This window comes from Ctenocephalides felis, unplaced genomic scaffold (genome assembly GCF_003426905.1).
Source record: "Ctenocephalides felis isolate EL2017-DRISC unplaced genomic scaffold, ASM342690v1 CF-g0.4_SCAFFOLD_01886, whole genome shotgun sequence".
NCBI classification, from domain to species: domain Eukaryota; kingdom Metazoa; phylum Arthropoda; class Insecta; order Siphonaptera; family Pulicidae; genus Ctenocephalides; species Ctenocephalides felis.
In genome coordinates this window covers 6,597,295-6,617,891 of record NW_020538040.1, presented here as the reverse complement: position 1 = coordinate 6,617,891, position 20,597 = coordinate 6,597,295, and the positions used below count along the sequence as shown (strand labels likewise).

Here is a 20,597-nt window from a genome sequence, read left to right as displayed (position 1 = left end):
CTTAACATAGTACTTATGATAACATTCTCATTCGACATTTTTTGCCATTGTGAGGTTATGTTTTTGGTAATTTTTTTGTTTTTTTTTTTTTTTAAATTATACACAAATTATATGTTACAATAGTTATACTATTTGTTGGAATCGTTGAATTTTTTTGAGATTTAATTATTTTACAATATGTATTCATTTGATCAAAATTATTTTGAAATTGTCAGATCAGATTTATAAAAAATCTGATCTTTACTTTGTACAAATGATTCCATAGTGACCAATTTTTTTTCAAAAAAAAGTGTCATATCATCACAACAAACATGGTACATATCTTTTTAACTTCCCGTAGGGTAAGTTATAGTAATCGCAAAAAAATCGAAAATGAAAATTTTTATATATCTTTACGTTTCAGAGGTTTCTGAACATTTTGGCATATCTTAGAAAAAATGGATGTATGTGTGTGTGGGTGTGTGTGTGTGTATGTGTGTGTGTGTGTGTATGTATGTATGTATGTGTGTGTATGTATGTGCGGATACAAATTTTCGTCGACGATTTCGGGAACACGGATCAACCGATTTGAATAAATCAAAAAACATTCGATTTGTATTGATAAGGAGACGTGCTGATTAGTTTTTGGCGAAGGCAGGTCTAGCCGTTCCGGAGATACGGGGCAAAAAGTGCCGAAAACGGTAACTCAGGTTTTAAGAGAACGGAGCGTCCGATTTTAATAATTCAAAAAACATTTTACTTGTATTGACAAGATAAAGAATTGATCAAATTTTCATAAAGGCAGGTCTAGCGGTTTCGGAGATCTAACAAAAAAAGTAAAAAAAAATGCCATTTGGCGGTCAAAAATGATCATTAGACATATGCACATCAAATTTTCAGATATTTTATAGAGATTTTAATAATAAGTTTAAATTTTGTTTATTTTTCTATGGGTTCCGTACCAATGTTTACCCGTTCGACAGCGACGCCGCGCTTACGCGCTTTATATTTTGTCTCTATGCAGTTAAAGCAGTACGATTGCTTTGAAAAACAAGTTCAGATCTTCCAAAATATGTCAAAATAAAGAAAACATTTTTTTTCGAAAAAAAAAAATTAAACAAATTTTTTTTTTTTAAAACAATTAAAAAAAAATTTTTTTTTTTTTCAAAAAAAAGTAATTTTTTGTCCAATTTATAGTTTCTCAAAAATCTTATTCTTTCGAAGTAAATTTTTTTCAAAAATGTTAATCGTTTTTAAAAAAAATAATAATTTTTGGTACGGGAAGTTCCAGCAATTTGCCTTAAGGCACGATGCCCTAATTGCCTTAAGACAGAATTCCACTTACAGCTAGTTTTTATCTCTAATCGTCGTTGTCAATCTGTTTGTTCAATATTAATAACATAAATGCATTCGGAATCAACATGTCGAATTCTATAGACAGATAGCTGGAACAATTATTAAAACAATTGAAAGTAGTAAAAAAATCGATTTGCTAATTTAAGGTTTTCTCGACGTTTCAAGTCATTCTGAATCGAATGTGACCAGATTTAAAGAAAAACTGTGTGTGTGTGAGAGAGAGAGCTGATTTTTGACTTTTTCTTGATGTTTTCTGAAAAAGCGGCTGGACCGACTTCAAAAATTTAGAAGCCATTCGATGTAACTCAATGAGGACTAGTCTTTGCCGGTTTTGCGACCAGAAATTGATTTTAAAAACTTAAATTATTCGAAATATATTAGGGAATCGTGCTAATTAATATAGGACAAAGATCGACCTTGTCATTTCTTCGTAATTAAATTTTGAAAATATTTTTTGGCGACTTTGATGGAATTTTGTATGAAAATAGATTTTGTAGTCTGAAATAACAATATTATAGGCCTATGATAAGCGGTTGAATTATAAGAAATCATTAAAATTTAGATTTTCTTTAACGTCCACACTTAGATAAAATAAATTTTTAGAACACTAAATATATAAAATGAAAAGTTTAAACAAATGAATTTAATTTATACAACTACAGATATGTTCAAAGCAATTAAGTATGTTCTAAAAGCATTGATTCGAAATAGTATCGACTTGTTTTTAGAGTGAAAGCTAACTTTTTTTTTCTAAATAAGCAGTCAAACATTTTACCTAAAAGGCTGAATCTAAATTCTTATTGATTAAGTCGACTATGTATACGTATCGGAGGGTTAATGCAACTTGCCTTAAGGCAAAATGCCTCTTAAGGGACCGATTCTACAGCATAACAGAAAAATGTTATGGCAAGGCCATGTTACGCTTCATCATGCTACTGAATTATACTGAATACTGTCAAAATGTCATGTATTTGCCGTGCTTTCAGGCGTTTTACACATAAACTGCAACGTCACTCGTATGTTATGAAGCTGAGTCAGAAAGACCCTGTTATCTAACATCGTTTTTTTGACATTTGTGCGGCTTCTAGTTCAGGTTTTCCTTCTGATGAAAGACGAAAGCAGCCAGACGAAGAAAGACGTCTGGCTGCATAGCAACCACATGGCTTTTGTCAATATTTAGAACGAATTTGTACGGAAAGTCCTTCATAACATGGTATAAATATATTACTGTATAAAGCCGATTTTCGTATAAATAAACAAATAAATAACATAGCCTTGCCATAACATTGGTGTGTTTTGCGGCAGAATCGATCCATAAATATAATTATTTTTAAAAGATGAAGTGTTTGAAAATTTTATACTCATCAAATGCTACTATGCTAGTTTCTAAACAAAGAGTTCCACAAGTACACCATGCAGAATGTCTTTTAAAATTTCAATTTTGTATAGATACAAGTATGGTACTCGACTTTGTTCTGCACTATACTACATTCCATAATGAGATTTCATCGCACTTACTACGGTGAGATGTCTGAAGAAATACATTATTTGTGTGGAATTTAGTATACTGCACACTTTTTAGAGAAAAGTGCCAAAAAGAACAATATGAATAAATCTCGATTGTTATTGATTAAGTTGATTATGGGGAAGTTTATGCAACTTGCCATAAGGCAAAATGCAACTTACAACTAGTTTGACTAAAAATTTTCAATCTTTCGTCCAGCTTTCGGTCTAAAAACGCACTTCTTGGTCGAATACAAAAACAAGCAGCCTGTCTCCGTAATCTGTTCTATAAATAGACTGCGAAGTCGCGTTCGCCGTTTACAAATATCTACTACATAAATGTGTAGGAGACGAGAATTTTTTAAAAAATGTGTTATCGAAATGCAAAACAACACAGACGACAGTCAAGTGCCACCTGCTGCTAGAACGGGTTGTAAAAGACGGCAGCGACGTTGACAGTTGCATATAAACATAACCTCATTGCGAAATTAGTTCATTGACACGTGGTTAAATATTTTAGTCTTATAAGGGCCAATTTTCGGACAAAATAATAGTTATCGATCTTTCGATTTTTTTTAACTTCCCGTAGGGAAAGTAATAGTAATCGCAAAAAAATCGAAAATGAAATATCTTTACGTTTCAGAGGTTTCTGAATATTTTGGCATACCTTAGAAAAAATGGATGTATATGTGTGTGTTCGGATACAAAATTTTCGTTGACGATTTCGGGAACATGGATGAAGCGATTTGAGAAATTCAAAAAACATTCGATTAGTATTAACAGGGAGACGTGCTGATTAGTTTTTAGCAAAGGCAAATCTAGCCGTTCCGAAGATATGGGGCAAAAAGTGCCAAAAACGGTAACTCAGTTTTTAAGAGAACGGAGCGTCCGATTTGAATATTTCAAAAAACATTTTACTTGTATTGACAAGATGAAGGACTGATCCAATTTTCATAAAGGCAAGTCTAGCGGTTTCGGAGATTAAATGAAAAAAGTAAAAAAAAATGCCATTTGGCGGTCAAAAATGATCATTAGACATATGCACATCAAATTATCAGATATTTTATAGAGATTTTAACAATACGTATAAATTTTGTTTACATTCCTATGGGTTCCGTACCAATGTTTATTCGTTAGACGGCGACGCGGCGATTACGCGCTTCGATATTTCGTCTCTATGCAGTTGAAGCAGTACGATTGCTTTGAAAAAAATGTTCAGAATTTCCAAAATATTTCAAAATACACTTTTCTTCAGTCCTTTTTTTCCAAAAAAACGTAAATTTTTGTCAAAACTTTATAGTTTTTCAAAAATCTAATTTTTTCTGAGATTTTTTTTTCAAAAATGTTAATCGTTTTTAAAAAAACAATAATTTTTGGTGCGGGATGTTCCAGCAATTTGCCTTAAGGCACGATGCCATGCGCCCCACTAGTTAAATCTTGAAATTTTTGAAAAAAATCTAATCTTCGGAAATTTGTTATCATACTGCTTGATATCGAGCAGGCCGAGGTTGGATTGGTTTGTCTATTATTACCACCACGAGGTGTTATGAAAATTACACAAATTGTAAATACAACAATATCATTTCCCCGGTGTACATTTTACACTTCGTGTGTCAGTGGTCTTCGACAATTTCGCGAAAGCTTTATGTAGGATATCTGGATGCAAAAACAGGTCTCGGCGTCAAATAAAAACATGCAAAGAGTAAAAATAAACACACTCTTGAGTGAGGAAGAGTGAAGAGAGAAATATCTTCTCTTGTTGGTGCATCGCAAACAACAAGATTATATGTATGTATTTTGCGAGGAGAGACAGACAGGACGATCGGTACGGGAAGAAAAATGCGTCGCACCATACAATGTTGTTTGCGACGATTCTGTCTGTAAATGTACACATTTAGCTCGGATGATATCGAGATTTAGTAACTAGTGGTGTATGACATAAAAATTAACTAGTGGTGTATGGCATCGTGTCTTAAGGCAAATTGCTGGAACTTTCCGTACCGTAATTAAAAATCTTGGTACGGAACCCAAAAAAAAATATTTAAAATGTGTACACATTATGAAAATCTCTATAAAATATCTGATAATTTGATGTACATATGTCCAATAAACATTTTTTTTAACTTATTTTTATTGAGAGTCCATAACCGCTGGACCTGCTATCCCAATCTTGTCAATACAAGTAAAATGTTTTTGAATCATTCAAATCGGATGATCTCTGTTCTCGAAATTGTGGTTTACGAGAATGTATGTATGCAATAAATAAAAACATTTTGTATAAATTAAATATTATCGAGTCGGGTTAAAATGAATGCGTCCGAGTACCTCTTCTAATATTTTTATGAATTATACAAAATAACCAGAAAACTAATTATATAAAATAATCTATACATTTCAATACGAACAAAAAACAAACATTTAAATTGCGTAGATAAAATTATTTATTTCAAGTAAGATTAAGATTTTTTGAAAAATTTAGTATATTTTCTGAGAATAAAAATAATAATTTTTTTAAATACCAATATTTTTTGAAAATTTTCAATTTTTTCAAAACTTAGAAAATATTGGAAGATTATTATTTTTAATTTGAAATTTTGTGAACTTGAATTTTTTTGAAACTATGAAATTTGTTTAAAGTTCCATTTTTTTTAAATATTTTTCTTGAATACTCTAACAATTTTTAAAAGTTATAAAAAAAATCGCGATTTTTAATGTGCTTTAGTATATTATGCTTATTATTATCATCTATAACAATCTGATAATTGGATTTGTATATACATTTGACCGCCAAATGACAATTTTTAGAATTTTTTCCTCTGTATCTCCGAAACCGCTGGAAATACCTTCGGAACTTTAGAATGTGACACTTTTCCATTTTTGTATAAATTTTTCAATTTTGTTTGAAAATAAAACGAAAAAACAGCCTTCTAAGCACAGTCTAATTTACAACCTAGTACAAATATATTTGGAAGAGCGTTTAGAATATGACTTTACGGGAGCACTTTTTCATTTTTGTATAAATTTTTCAATTTTGTTGAGAAAATAAAAAAACAGACCTCAAAGCACAGTCTAAGTTACAACTTAGGTCAAATATATGTGCAAGGACTTTTATCATGTGACAATCTCTAAGACTAAAAATATCCGTGCTCTCGAAATCGTCGACATCCACATCCATTTTTTCTAAGGATTCCAAATGTTCAGGATCCTCTGAAATGTAAAGATATGCCAAAATTTTCATTTCCGATTTTTTTTTGTAACTTACCCCACGGGAAGTTAGTAAGAGTCCATGTCTCCGATCCGTAAATTTTTTTCACTATTTGGAAGTGACTCACTTGATTTAATGCTAATGAATTTTGTTATGCTAATTTTAAACAATAGAAATAGATTAAAAATTATCAAATTAATTAATTGTGTTTTACCACATCCTGACTCATGTACAAAACAACCTCCAATATCAGTGTTCAAGCTTTTTATATCAAACACTATATGTTTTTCTATAAAAAAACAATTGAATTAACAATTTATATCAGAAGTAGTTGAATAATTTTAGTTGAAATGTTTTGAGTTTCGCAAGAGTTATCTTTTTTTCTGTTGATTAATTGTTAATTTATGATAAGCGCAGTATTTTGCAAAAATAACTTTGTTTCAAGGTGAATTTAAATGAAATCAATGTTTTAAAAGGCGTTTACAAATAATGTAAAATATTGAGCATTGCACCTAAAGCAGAGTATTGACTTAATCAGAATAATAATAATCATAAGGATTAAATAAAAAAGTTATGAAATATTTAAAACTATTAGTATAATAATAAATTATTACTGATTTCTAAAATTGACTGAGGGGTGCATAAAAAAATAAGGCTCTTAAATAAAGAAATCCAAAAAGTCGATATATTTAAAAAATTTCAAAATATTTAAAACATAAATAAAAATTACATTTGGATTCATTCACCGAAGTCGTTATTTTCAATTCTTCCAAAAATATCACATTTTTCAGATTTGTCAAAAATGTTTTAAAAAAAATCAATAACCTCAAAAAAACTCGACTTGAAAAAGTTAAAATATTTAAAACAAAATTAAAATTACGAATTAAATATATTCAAAAAAGTCGTTATTTTTCAAAAATTCCAAAATATTTAAAACAATACTTAAAATTATATTTAAAAGCATATAAAAAAGTCGTCTTTCAAATTTTTCAAAAAATATTAATATATTTAAAAAAATAGATTTTGTTTCAAAAGTTTTCAAAATCTAAATACTTAAACAAAAAAAAATACATTTAAATATATCCAAAAAATCGATATACCGCAAAAATTTGGAAAAATTGAAAAAAAATCATAATATTTATAACAAAAATAAAATTTACAATTAAATTGATACAAGAAACTCTATATTTTTCAAAAACTTTTTTACCAATTTCAAAATGTTCAAAACAATAATAATTCAATATCATTTAAAAATGGCGATTGTTTCAAATTATTCAAAAATTAAAAAAAATCCAAATTAAACATTCAAAATATTTTGAATGTCAACTTTGAAAAAAGAAATATTTTTGAATAATTTAAAAAAAATCGTCGTTTTTAAATGTAATTATTGTTTTGAATATTTTGAATTTGGTGAAGTTTTTTAAAGTTTTTGGAAAATATAGAGTTTCTTGTATATATTTATTTATGTAATTATATCTTTGTTATGAATATTTTGTTTTTTTTTTAATTTTTTGAAAAATATCGATATTTTGGATATATTTAAATATTTAGAATATTTAATTATATAATTAAAATTTTAAATATATTGACATATTTTTTTGTGTATATTTAAATGTAATTTCAAGTCTTGTTTTAATATTCAAAAAATACAAAGTGTTTAAAAAAATCAAAAAGTTTGAAAAAAAAAATCAAAATGTTTAAAAAAAAAATGAAAATTTTAAATCAGAGCTTTTTAAAAATTTGAAATTACGGGAAGTTCCAGCAATTTGCCTCGAGGCACGAACTCATGCACCACTGGTTCAATATAGTTTTATCGTCACGATTTTTTTTTTTCAAAATATTCACCCAGATACAACTGAATTATTTTGTGCATAACCATTGTTTTCGTTTTGATATCGCATATTGTTTTATAAATAAATCAGTGAATATGCACTGTCCTCGATGTTTTAACGTAATTATATTACGTCAACCTTCATTGAAGCAAAACGAAGCAAAAGCAAAACTAAAGGCGGCGCGTGTCCGCCACTCGAATTTCTCTTTCGCCAAATATGAGAGGATGGCGGATGACATTTAATAAATAATAAGTAATTAATAATAATAGTATTCTAATAATTAAATTTGGTAATTTAAAATTTCAAACCCAAACCGTTATATAACATCAGCTGTCTATTTCAATCGCCGTCGTCGTCGTCGAGCAAATAATATTATTTGTGTGTTTTTAACCTTTCGCCATATGATCGCCGAGCACACATGCTCATTGACATATGTGTAGAGCGTGTAGGTCATGTGTTGTGTTTGTGTAGCAAGAAATATACGTTTTATCAATTAATAAAATTGTATCCAAACGTGAACTCTACCTATAAGGACCCACTGAGTGAGTAGGATTAATTGGTTATATAAATTTCATTAATTAAACCGGTTATTTTAAGACATTTAACCTTAAACGCACGGTTTGACAGTTCTTCCATATCGGCAGCCATGTTTGTTTTCGGTTGTCAACCGAGGCTTTTCTACCGAAATAAAGGATAATTAAAGGTTGTTTTAGTGCGGTTTAAGGTTTTTCGGTACGGGCTACACGGTGGAATAGTTGTCGTTGGGAGATAATTGTTGTTTCATTGAAAATTAGTTTGACAGATCGTACATGGTGGTGGTGGACGCCATGTTTGTTTTTAATTGTCATTGAGGATTAATAGACCGATTTGATAAATGATTTGTAGGTATTTTGCGTGCGTGGTGCTTTTAAATAAGTTTTATTAGTGTTTTTAGTTATATTTTGTTAATTCGAGACTTTTGTCATTTATAACTTGTTTGACAGTTTGTACTTGTGTGTCGCCATTTTGGTTTTTGACAGTTTATTTGTCAATGGAAATTTTGCACACCAATTTTTTAACTATATTCCATAATGTCTCGTAAAATTCTATAGGTTTTTACATTTACGCGTCACATACTATATATTTTAATGTACTATATATTTTATCCATATTTTATTTTCATTTCCATTTTTTGACAGTTTGTCATTATTGCACCAGGCCCTATTATCTCAGTACAAAATCCGCGTTCACAACGCGTAGTTCCAGTCACGACCGCTAGGCGCAAATTTGGCGCTAGTGAGCCGATGACAAGTTTGACAGGTTAGTAATTCACGAGCAATATGTACCAGAAATGTCAAAATTTTGTTTTGATTCTTATTGTGATTGTTGTGTTTACAAGTGTTTTATAATTGTTTATACGGTTTTATTTGTGATTCAAACAAAATCTATAACTCTTAAATGAAGAGGATATAAAGCAGTTGTTAAAGCAGTGTATATAATAAAAATTTAATCACAATACATTTTGGAAGCAAGCTAGGGGCTCTTTTATAAGAAAGGCAAGGCTCCTCTAACTTTTCAGAATTCTATTAAACTTTGGAGGCTCTGGAAAAGCATAAATAGACTAGACTTTACATTTTTTAGGAACGCCACTGAGTTAATGAACGAAATCCAATTGCCGTGCAAGATGATAAAATAAGTTAATTTAATGCAGCAGTTTTTTGAATATTCAAGATAAAATCAAGAGCCATTTAGCATGACTGGATTTATCGCAAAGAATGTGCTGAAAAGTGACAAATCTTACTTGGAATGATTATTAGTTAATAAAGTAATGCACAGACACTATAATTTAAACACCATGTTTTGTGTTCACAACATTATTGGTAGTGAATAATGAATGATTATCCACTTGAAGGCAGGAATCCTGTAATTCGTTAAACTTTTTATTTTTCCTTTTTTTTAAATAAATATGTTTGTTGCAACATATTGCTATTTACTTTGATATCTATTTTAATATATGTATTATTGTTTGGTATGTTTTGTTATTGTATAACAATGTCAATATAAGACTATTGTAATGCAAAATTTAAATACAAATAAATTATTTTTAAAATTGTCAATTTTCTTTTATTTCTAATTTTGGCGCTTTAATTTGAATGCATTTTGGAGCACGAGCGACATGCGATTAAAGCGCCATCACCCAACATTGCGGTCGTGACTTTCCCTAGCTCTCTGAACGCAAATACCGCGAGAGAGAAACGTCTATATTAGTATATTGTCTAGGTTATTGCACCGCCATGTTTGTAATTGACATTGCACTTGTCAATGCAAATTTTGCAAACCGATTTTTATACTTAATTCCGCGAAGTTTTTATAAAATCATTTCGGTTTTCACATTTATGAACAACGTACTACATATTTTATTTTCATTTACTTCGATGCATTCATTTCAATTTGTTTCTTCATATTTTGATAGTTTGTCATTGTGCTGCCATTTCTGTTTTTGACAAGCCAGCTGTCAAAAAGCAGATTTCCAAAGCAATTTTTATATTTAATTCTACAATATTTTTATAAAATTACCAGCTATACTGCACAAACCTTGGTTTATTATGCAATGTATTTCTATAAAATTTATAGAGCATCCAAAAAATTGCTTATTATTGCAAGTGTGTAAGGTTATGGTGTACGATTGGCATAAATAATAAAACTCCAAACTTTACTTTTTCCTATATAGTTTAAACATTATTTGTATTATCTGTATTTTGCTAATACGAACAAACTGGAAGGTATACTCACTTATAATACAACCCAAAACCTCTTTTTGGCCTTACGGCTAATATAGTAATTGCAAATTCCAATTTATTCGGATACTGATCATATTTCAATTTCTTCAGAATCTTCTTAAACTTTGGGTTTTGTGTATAATTGTACATGTTACTACTATGCTCAATACAAAATTTTCAAAACTATACGGGGAGAGATAGTAAATGAAATTAGTTTCGAATAAGAAATTTAATGGTAATGAAAGACCAAAAAGTTTGATAAAAAATATATTATTTATTATCAACGTTTAGAAACTATGTACATTAAATCTTTAGAACACTTGTCAATTGATCATGATCTTGATTAGGAGTTTTATTCCTTCGATGTTAGAAGAACATTCCTCTAGCACCGAAGGAATAAAATTATTATACATCATTTCACATTTTAACCTCAAAAAACTAGCAAAAATATTCCTAGTTACAAAACTTGTTCTTCTTTTTTTTTATTAAAAACAGTAATTGAAAATACAAATTGTTACATATTTTATAAAGATGTTGTGTTTAGTGATATACGAAGTATTAGTACATAATTAATTGCTATATTAATTTGAAACAAGACCAAGAAATCCTTGTTTGAAGCTCAACACATTTACAAATCATTCGATTACAAGATTCAACTGCCTACTATATTTATAACAAGCAAAAAGAGAAACAATTATTATTTAAACTCCTATATGATAATCTTGTGAAGTAGCTCGGTTTATATTTAAATTGGTGCTCAATCGATTAATGAATAATTTACATAAAATCTATGTGTGTCTAGTAATCTTTTATTGTTCATGTGCATTAAAATGTTCAACAAAATATCATTATCGTACAAAAAAAATCATTGATTTTTTAATATACCAGTACTTAATAGCTTTCTTATGGTATCGACAACAAGATAATTTAAACTAAAACTATTTTCATCTTCTTCAATTAGGTAAAGTACAAGAGGATGCACCTAATTGTGTTTTATTTCTTTAACTGAAAAAAGAGCAGAAATAATACAAAGTTACACTTCTTACGGTCATAATATTTTATGAAACATCGAAATGCAATTATCGATATTCACAAACTTTAACCTCTGCAGTGATAAAGCTAGAATTTTATTCTTAAGCATAAAACTCCTTCCATTTGCTTTTTAGTATGCTCTTTTAATTGACTTAATATAAAATTTCAAGCTTTGTGTTCAATATCGATGAAAGATAAACACAGATTTCAGCACACTCGTATGTAACTTCCTTCTTTACCAGTTATTATGAATTATAACTGCTCCTGAAAGTACAAATACTGAAAAAAAAGCAATATAGACTTATTTGTTATTAATGAAAAAATAATTTAAAATAACATACGAGGGATTTAGTATGACGACTTTCACTATTTATAATTCTGAAATTTATAGCATTGACACTATTACAATTGTTGCAATTATTAAGCTATAATAATAATTTCTATATTTTATTTACATCTTTCTTTCAAAGTTTTGACAGTTTGTCATTATTGTCCCGCCATTTTGGAAGCTGACAGAGCAGTTGTCAATGCAAATTTTGCAAACCGATTTTGTTAATGAAATCCACAATTTAATAATAAACTTACATTGTTTTCCACATTTACACACAAAATACTACATAACGCACTACATTTCCATTACCATATCTCCTTTGTTCTTTTGACAGTTTGTCATTGTTATCCCGCCATTTTGGCTGTTGACAGAACAGTTGTCAGTGCAAATTTTGCACACGGATTTTGTAAATGAATTATACAAAGTAGTAATAAACTTATATCGTTTTCCACATTTACACACAAAATACTACATAACGCACTACAATTTTATTTCAATTCCTCTCTAATTGTTTTGACAGTTTGTCATTGTTGTCCCGCCATTTTGGAAGCTGACAGAGCAGTTGTCAATGCAAATTTTGCAAACCGATTTTGTAATTAAATTCCACAATGTTATAATAAACTTATATTGTTTTCCACATTTATACACAAAATACTACATAAAGCGCTACAATTTTATTTCCATCTTCTTATTCTTTTGACAGCTTGTCTATTTTCGTCCGCCATTTTGTTCCGTGCGTTGGTAAGAGTGCCCCCTGTCAAATCGCCGTACGGTTGATTATGATACACTTATTGGCATTGCCATTGTTGATAGTGCTCGTCTTTTGCTTGGAAATATTATTAGTTATCGACTATTACGAGGTACGAAGTGTTGATTTAATTACTACTGTTTACCATACAATTGTGTTTATACTTGTGAATGGACGCGACGCTTGTTATTTGTAACCTTTTGTAAAAGTAACCCTCATAGCCAAGTTTGTACCACCGATAACTTGCAAATTACGAAGCATCAATTTGGTTGTTTAACATCCAACGCGTCTTTGACAAATTGTTATTGATTTGAGATAGTGTGTATTTAGTTTTATTGAGTATGAGTATATTTTAAGCACGCGTGCCCTACTTATGGGGCTTGTAAATTTGTTGTGTGTTAATTATATTTTTTTTTTGTTTTGCAGATTGTGTATGATAGAAGCCAAAACGTAAGGAATCAGAATGTTTTCGTTTCATAAACCTAAGGTGTACAGGTCGCCTACAGGGTGCTGTATATGCAAAGCTAAATCAAGCAGGTTAGTAATTGATACAAATCATTATATTTTGTCCTAGGTTTACTTTAAATTTGAAATTTTAATGGTCAGTGCGTTCTTACACGTATCTTTGAACGACGTATGACATTTGCAAGGCAGACATTAGCTAAATGTAGCCTTCTCACCATTCTTCTTGTATTTATTCTGAATCCATAACTTATCATATATCTATACATGACATACACACTTTCTAATCATTGTTTTTCACTAATTTAGTTTAGTAAAGATAGCAGAAAGTTTTAGTCAGAGGTTGATTGTTGTACGAAAGTGTTTAAGAAGTCATAACTTCTGAGCCATGTAAAAATATATATAGCATCAAATGTTGTATATTATGAAGGCTGAACAGTAATATATTTATGAAGTATATATAAAAGGAATGGAATTATGAGATTACTCCAAAGGCTATTAGGTCGTTCTTATTTCCTAAATCTTTAATTAATGGCAATTTGTTCAATAACATATTACCTAGTTCATAAAAAGTATAAAATGAGGAAGTGAATTTTATTGTGGGTCCTTTAAAAAGTTTGTCTTGCATTGTAATAATTTGATTTGGGGTTTGAACTTAAATTCAACATTTTTATTTTTATTCAATATTTTTTATTAAATAAAGCATTATTTTTTATAAAACAAAGCGTAATTAGGAGAAAAATGCAAGAAATGGTTTATATAAAAGTTGATCATATGTAGTAGACGATAGGGAAAACTTAATTATTGCTTTTTTCTTTATTGAAACATCGATGTAAGCCAAATTTGAAAACCCCCAGAATTGTAGTTTTTTATTTATTTATTTATTTGAACGCCCATTGCAAAAATACAATATATAATTACATTTTAAAGTGTACTAATTATAAACTAATGATAATATATGAGAAAATTATAGTATTAAGAATTAAGCGTATAGTAATATTATTGCTTCAGAGGCTTTTGTCTAAAGTTTGAATCCCCATTGATTTACATGCTTTCTAAACCATTTTGGTTCTATTTCCAACATCTAAGAAATAGGAAGAATTTATATAATCACTGAATTTAATTCTTTGATCTTTTGGAGAAAATAACTTAGTATTCTTATATCTATCTTAATTTTGCTTTATATCTGTAATTTTAGCATTCAACTTGTTCTTATATGTATATTTAAAAATATGATATTTACAGATAAATAAATCCTTCACACAAATCTACGGAAGTGATAATAATGCTATGGTAATAATATTGTTTTCTAAAACTTTCAACATCCAAAAAAATAAAATGCTATAATCGTATGACATTTACACATATGAGGTTATTTCATGATGTTCATTTATTTATGATATTTATTTATTTATTACAACCCACACATAATGATAATCTCGCTACAATAATAATGTTTTTCTCTACCACTTTCAACATCTAAAAATAGGAAAGTTACATTGATTATAGGAGAGTTACATGATTATACAAATCGATGATTAAGTTGCACCATTATGACTTCTTCTCATAAATCTTTATGTATTTAGTTCTTTATTTAATCCAATAAGTACTACAATAATACTGTTTTCTACCACTTACAACATCTAAAAAAATAGGAATGCTCGGTTAATTAATCGATACATGATATAAATGGATTATATAGAATTGATGCATTTTTATGACAGATAAATGTACTCTTTATTTATTTATTTATTTATTTAATACAATACAGAAATAATTTGTTTTCTACCTGAAACAATACCTAAAAAATAAAAAAAATGTGAAGGATTAATTGAGATACATGATCGATTACTAAATTTCGACTCATCATTATAGTACACTGATTGCTATACAATATCTCAAAGATTTTATAGGTAATAGTAAATAAGTTTCAATTATTTATAAAAAAGGTTGATATAATAGTATTTTGTAATACGTACAAAGTTTCAAGAAGTCAGTTGCAATATTCTTCGATATACATAACTTTAAATTATTAGTAAAAGCAATGTTAGTAGCATATAATATAAATAGCATCAAATGTTGTATATTATGAAGGCTGAACAGTAGTATATTTATAAAGTTATATAAAAAATGAATGGATAAGATTATTCAAGAGTCAAAAAAATGACATTTGGCGGTCAAAAATGTTCGTTAGACTTATATGCACATCGTATTATCGTATATTTTAGAAAGTTTGTAATGATAAGTAAAAATTTTGTGTACATTTTTATATGGGTTCCGTAACATTACCTGTCCGTGAGACTGCGACGCGGCGCTAACGCGCTTCGATATTTCGTCTTCGATATGCAGCTAAAGCAGCGCAATTGCTTTTACAAAAAGTTAAAAATTACCAATATATTTCAATATATAAGAAAATCTTTTATTTTTCATGAGTAATTTTTTTTTTTTAATTTCAAAATTCTCAAAAATAAATTTTTTTCAAGGGTTAAAAAAAGTTTGATTATTTTTTATAAAAAATAATTTTAGGTACTGGAAGTTCCAGCAATTTGCCTTAAGGCACGCTGCCATACACCACTAGTTTATTTATTTATTTAACTTTACGCTCATGGCAATATATAAACAATTTCAGTTTTAATCAAATATTATTTATTTATTTCTTTTTTATACATTGTAATAATATTGCTGCAGAGGCTTTTGTTTAAATTTTGCGACATTTGCTTTTTAATTAATTAATTTTACATCAAATAAAGAAAATTCTGTCTTAATATAATAAAAATATTAAGTAAATATAATTATACACCTAAAAATACTCAAAAGAAGAAAAGAAAGAATTTAAGTTATCTTTAATTTTCCAGACGTTTTGACAAACAATTTAATATCATGATCAGTGGATACGATTTACATTGAAAAAATCCTATTTTTTTTTTTTTATTCATTAACTTTGCTAAAATCTAGTGTCTTTCTTTATATTAAATTTTACAGATGTTTATTTTATCCGAACGATTTTTTTTTAACTTTCCGTAGGGTAAGTTATTGTAATGGGCCGAAAATCGGAATTGAACATTTTTACATTTCTCGACGTTTTGAAGGTTTCTGAACATTTTGGCATACCTCAGAAAAAATGCATGTGTGTGTGTGTGTGTATGTATGGATACAAATTTTGATCGACGATTTTGGGCGCACGGATAACCGATTTGAATGGTTCAAAAAACATTCGATTCCTATTGATAGGGAGATGTGTTGCTTAGTTTTTGGCAAAGGCAGGTCTATAGGTTTCGGAGATACGGGGCAAAGAGTGCAGAAAATAGAAATCGAATTTTTGAGGGAACGGTGTAACCGATTTGAATGATTCACAAAACATTTAATTTGCAATGAAGGAGAGAAGTGGTGGTTAGTTTTTGGCAAAGGCAGGCCCAGCCGTTTCGAAGATACGGAGCTAAATATGTAAAAATTGGCAGTTTTTGAGAGAACTGAGCGTCCGATTTAAATGATTCAAAGAACTTTCTGCTTGTTGAAGAAAATAACTGATTTTGGAAAAAAAATTGTATACCTTTTTTTTAAGTTTTTTTTTGTATATCCAAAATAATTACAATAATGTTACAATATTTATAATAATCTATTTCACTTACGGTACGGGAAGTTCCAGCAATTTGCCTTAAGGCACGATGCCGTACACCCCACTAGTTTATTTTATATTCATACAACATACTTATTATTATTATTTTTTATTATGAAAAATTATTTTAGAAAAGTTTTGACTTAACGTTTTTTGAATAGAAAATGCTCCAAGAAATAAACAAATGAAAACAATCTTTTGGAAACTTTTGAATCAATTAATAGACCTCATTTGTTTTTATCCATAAAGTGCTTTAAAGCAAAAACCTAGTATCGATTTTTATTAAATTTGGCACAAATGTGAATTATTTACTTATTTTACATTTATTTAAATTGTACAATTTTTATGTTATTATATTGATATGTACTAAAAATTTCATTTAGAAGATATAAGAAGTAAGTTGAACTTTTTTTCGTTACGTGTTGTAAACACTTTGAAGATTTTAAACACCAGTTGAACTTTTCCATCATTAGATTTTCTTTGAAGATATTAAACATCAGTTAACTTTTCATCTTCAGATATATCCAAAATTTAATTGAAATTTTCCTTTGTTTATTTGTTCTTCCGAATAAACATTGTGAATGATCTAAATGTTTGTTACAATCAGTTTTGTGTAAAAGTTAGTTTATCTCTTTATTTCGTAAATTTATGTTCTTCCTAAATAATTTGATTCATCAATTGTTTTGAAATTGAAGCTTCAATGAATAAACTTGGTTTAAAGCAAAAACTTTGATATGTTTTATTAATTTTCCAACATTTCTATATAATAATATACCTTTTTTATTTCTAGTTCTCGGTTTACCGATTCTCGCAAGTACGAAGACGATTTCGTGGAATGCTTTCAACTGCCATCACCTCGCAAAGGAGAAATTTGTAATGCATGTGTTTTACTTGTAAAACGTTTCAAACGTCTTCCACCTGGCTCGGACAGGCATTGGGGCCATGTAAGTTGAACATCATCATCGCTTGATTAAAATCAAATACAAAATTGACACTCACAATTAAATATTCTTATTAATTTTGCAGGTTGTCGATGCTAGGGTAGGACCCGGTTTAAAATCAATGACCAGGTTCAAAAAGAAAAAGGAAGAGAAGGAATTGGCTGCGAATTGTGTAGGATTTAACAATACGAATGCACCCCCTGAGAAGTTTTTGAAAATAATGAAGAAGAAGAGTAAAAAAATGAGAGAAGAAAGTGCCAATGCTCAAAAGAATAGAGAAAATAGTCCAAGTAATAATAAATATTCATATAAACCCACACTTTCTATAAGAACATAATTCTTATTTATCTTTTTCCTTTTTATTACCAGCCCCTTCCGATGACAGCACACCGGGAAGTCCTCTGAGTTATCACAGCGATGCTGATGACAATCTTTCCGATGTTGACTGCAATACCAATCAGCAATTGGCAGAAGATGAAAATAGTGCTGTCGTTCAGAATGGTAAAGAAAACAATGCCCAGAACAATATTGTTAGGCAACGCAGGAAAAGTCATAAGCCGCCTAGTAAACGCAAAGCTGGACCGCCTGATAGTGGAGGATTTTTGCAACCCGGATATTGGTCTAGGTAAGTCGATCTATGGAATTTGATAATAGTAATAAATATAGTTTTATGTGAATAATAGTATAAATATAGTTTATTAACAAAGTGTTATGTGCGGGTAGCTAAATTGATATTTGTTTCGAGAATAAACTTGAGTAAACTCTTAAATTTACTCAACTTAATATAATTCCTAATTGAAATGAAAAGCAAAGAGATTGTTGTGATAAAAAAAAATTATTGGGAAAGATATAAAAATGATTTTTTAATGCTATCACAACTCATTTAATTTAAAATTTTGATATATATGTTTAACCTAAATAATAGTTTTTAATATATTCTTCTTTAGTTTTTTTAATTTAAATAAATTTATAAAGACCTAAATAAAAATCAAAAGTTATATGAAGAAAATTAAAAAAAATATTCCAAATCCAAATATTTTTAATACATTTTTAGTTTGCTCGCCAGTAGAATTCCTCTTTTAAAAATGTCAGAATTGTAGAATTTATGTTGAAAGTTTATGTGAATAATAATACAACCGTTTATGCAGAAGGATGAAAACAGACTGACTGATTATATATTCTTTTAACTAATCACATTCATTACAAACATTATTAACAACCGCTTGTTTTATATAAAACAAAAGACAAACATATATACATAAACATAGTAGACAGAGAGCGTTTAGTATCAAACTTCAACAAGAATTTGGTCATTAGTATAGTTATTTTTTTATACAAAAATGTTCCTCAGTAAGGTCCCTTTTTGGCTTTCTGAATTAGCGTTTTCTTTTTCCCTAAAAATGGCAGAATTAGCTCGTAAGTAGAGTTCTTTTTTTAATATCTGAATTTGCTCGTCAGTAGAGTCCCTTTTTGGCTTTCTGAATTTGCTCGTCAGTAGAGTTCCTTTTATCTAAAAATGACAAAATTTGCTCACGAGTAAAGTTTCCATTTTTCCTGAAAATGGCGGCATTTGCTCGTCAGTGGAGTCCTTTTTTGGCTTCTAGTTCTATTTGATAATTTGATCATCAGTAGTTTGTTTTTTGGGTTTCTTTTGCTCGTCACTATAGTCTTTGGGTTTCTAGTCTGATATATAATTTGGTCGTCAGTAGAGTTCTTTTTTGCCATTTTAGTCCGATATATAATTTTCTCGTCGGTAGAATCTAGTTTGCAATTTAATTTGCTCATTAGTGGACTTTTCTTCTAGATCAAAATTAAGGTTTGTTTGTTAGTAGAGCCCATTTTTTCAACTTCTAGTTTATAATTTAATTTGCTCGTCGGTAGAGTTCCTTTTTTATCTTCTAGTTTTTAATTTTGCTCGTCGGTAGAGTTCCTTTTAAAACCTTCTAGATCAAAATTACAGTTTGTTCGTCGGTAAAGTTCTTTTTCGGGCTTCTACTTTGCAATTTAATTTACTCGTCAGTAGAGTCCCTTTTTCGGGTTTCTAGTTTGCAAATTCATTTGCTCCTGAGTAGAGGCACTTTTTCATACTTCTAGTATGATATGTAAATCGCTCGTCAGTAGAGTCCTTTTTGTAGGCTACTAGTTCGATATATAATTTTCTCGTCAGTTTTTTTTTTTCGCTTTCAATCCGATATATAATTTTCTCGTCAGTAGAGTCCCTTTGTTGAGCTTCCAGTTTGATATTTAATTTTGTTGGTCAGTAGCTCTTTTTTGGTCTCCTGATGGATACATGATTTGCTCGTCCTTGTTGGGGCTTTTAGTTTGATATATAATTTTTATTTTTCCTAGTTTGCTCGTCAGTAGAGTCCCTTTTTTGGGCTTCCATTTATTTAATTTTGTTTGTCAGTAGAGTCCTTTTGTGGGCTTCTAGGCGGATATAGAATTTTTACTACGTTGAAGTGTCCTTTTTATGGGATTTAAGCCCGATATATAAGTTGCTTGTCAGTAGAGTCCTTTTTGGGCTTTTGGCCCAACTTATAATTTTTATCTTTGGGGGCGTTCATTAATCACGTGAGGATTTTAGGGGTAAGGAGGCTTCGACAAAAAAATCACGAAAAATCGCATTGGTGGAGGAAAGGGTGTAGTAATATATCACGTGTGTTTTTATCAAAATTAAAAAAAAATTTTTTTTTGTAAATTCAAAAAATTTTACGTAACTAAAAATACACAAGATGTTTGTTGGGGGTGGGGGTAATTTTAAATATCACGACGTGTATCACTAAGGGGGAGAGGGGATCTAAAAATTCCTAAAAAAAATCGATCACGTGATTGG

The 20,597-nt window shown here is 29.2% G+C and overlaps 1 protein-coding gene across 4 annotated transcripts in view; it reads left to right on the top strand.

Annotated features, from left to right (window-relative positions):
- The window catches only part of LOC113377756, a 74,333-nt gene that overhangs the window by 52,080 nt on the left and 1,656 nt on the right, over positions 1-20,597 (top strand). For 2 of the 4 annotated variants that reach the window (XM_026618173.1, XM_026618172.1), the window contains exons 2-5: positions 13,172-13,282; positions 17,614-17,767; positions 17,850-18,054; positions 18,134-18,389. In XM_026618173.1, the coding sequence (XP_026473958.1) occupies positions 13,209-13,282; positions 17,614-17,767; positions 17,850-18,054; positions 18,134-18,389 (689 nt within the window). In that variant the 5' untranslated portion in view covers positions 13,172-13,208. Of the gene's footprint in view, positions 1-8,299; positions 8,418-12,727; positions 12,858-13,171; positions 13,283-17,613; positions 17,768-17,849; positions 18,055-18,133; positions 18,390-20,597 lie in introns of those variants that run through there. The other 2 variants (XM_026618170.1, XM_026618169.1) reach the window with 2 other exon arrangements.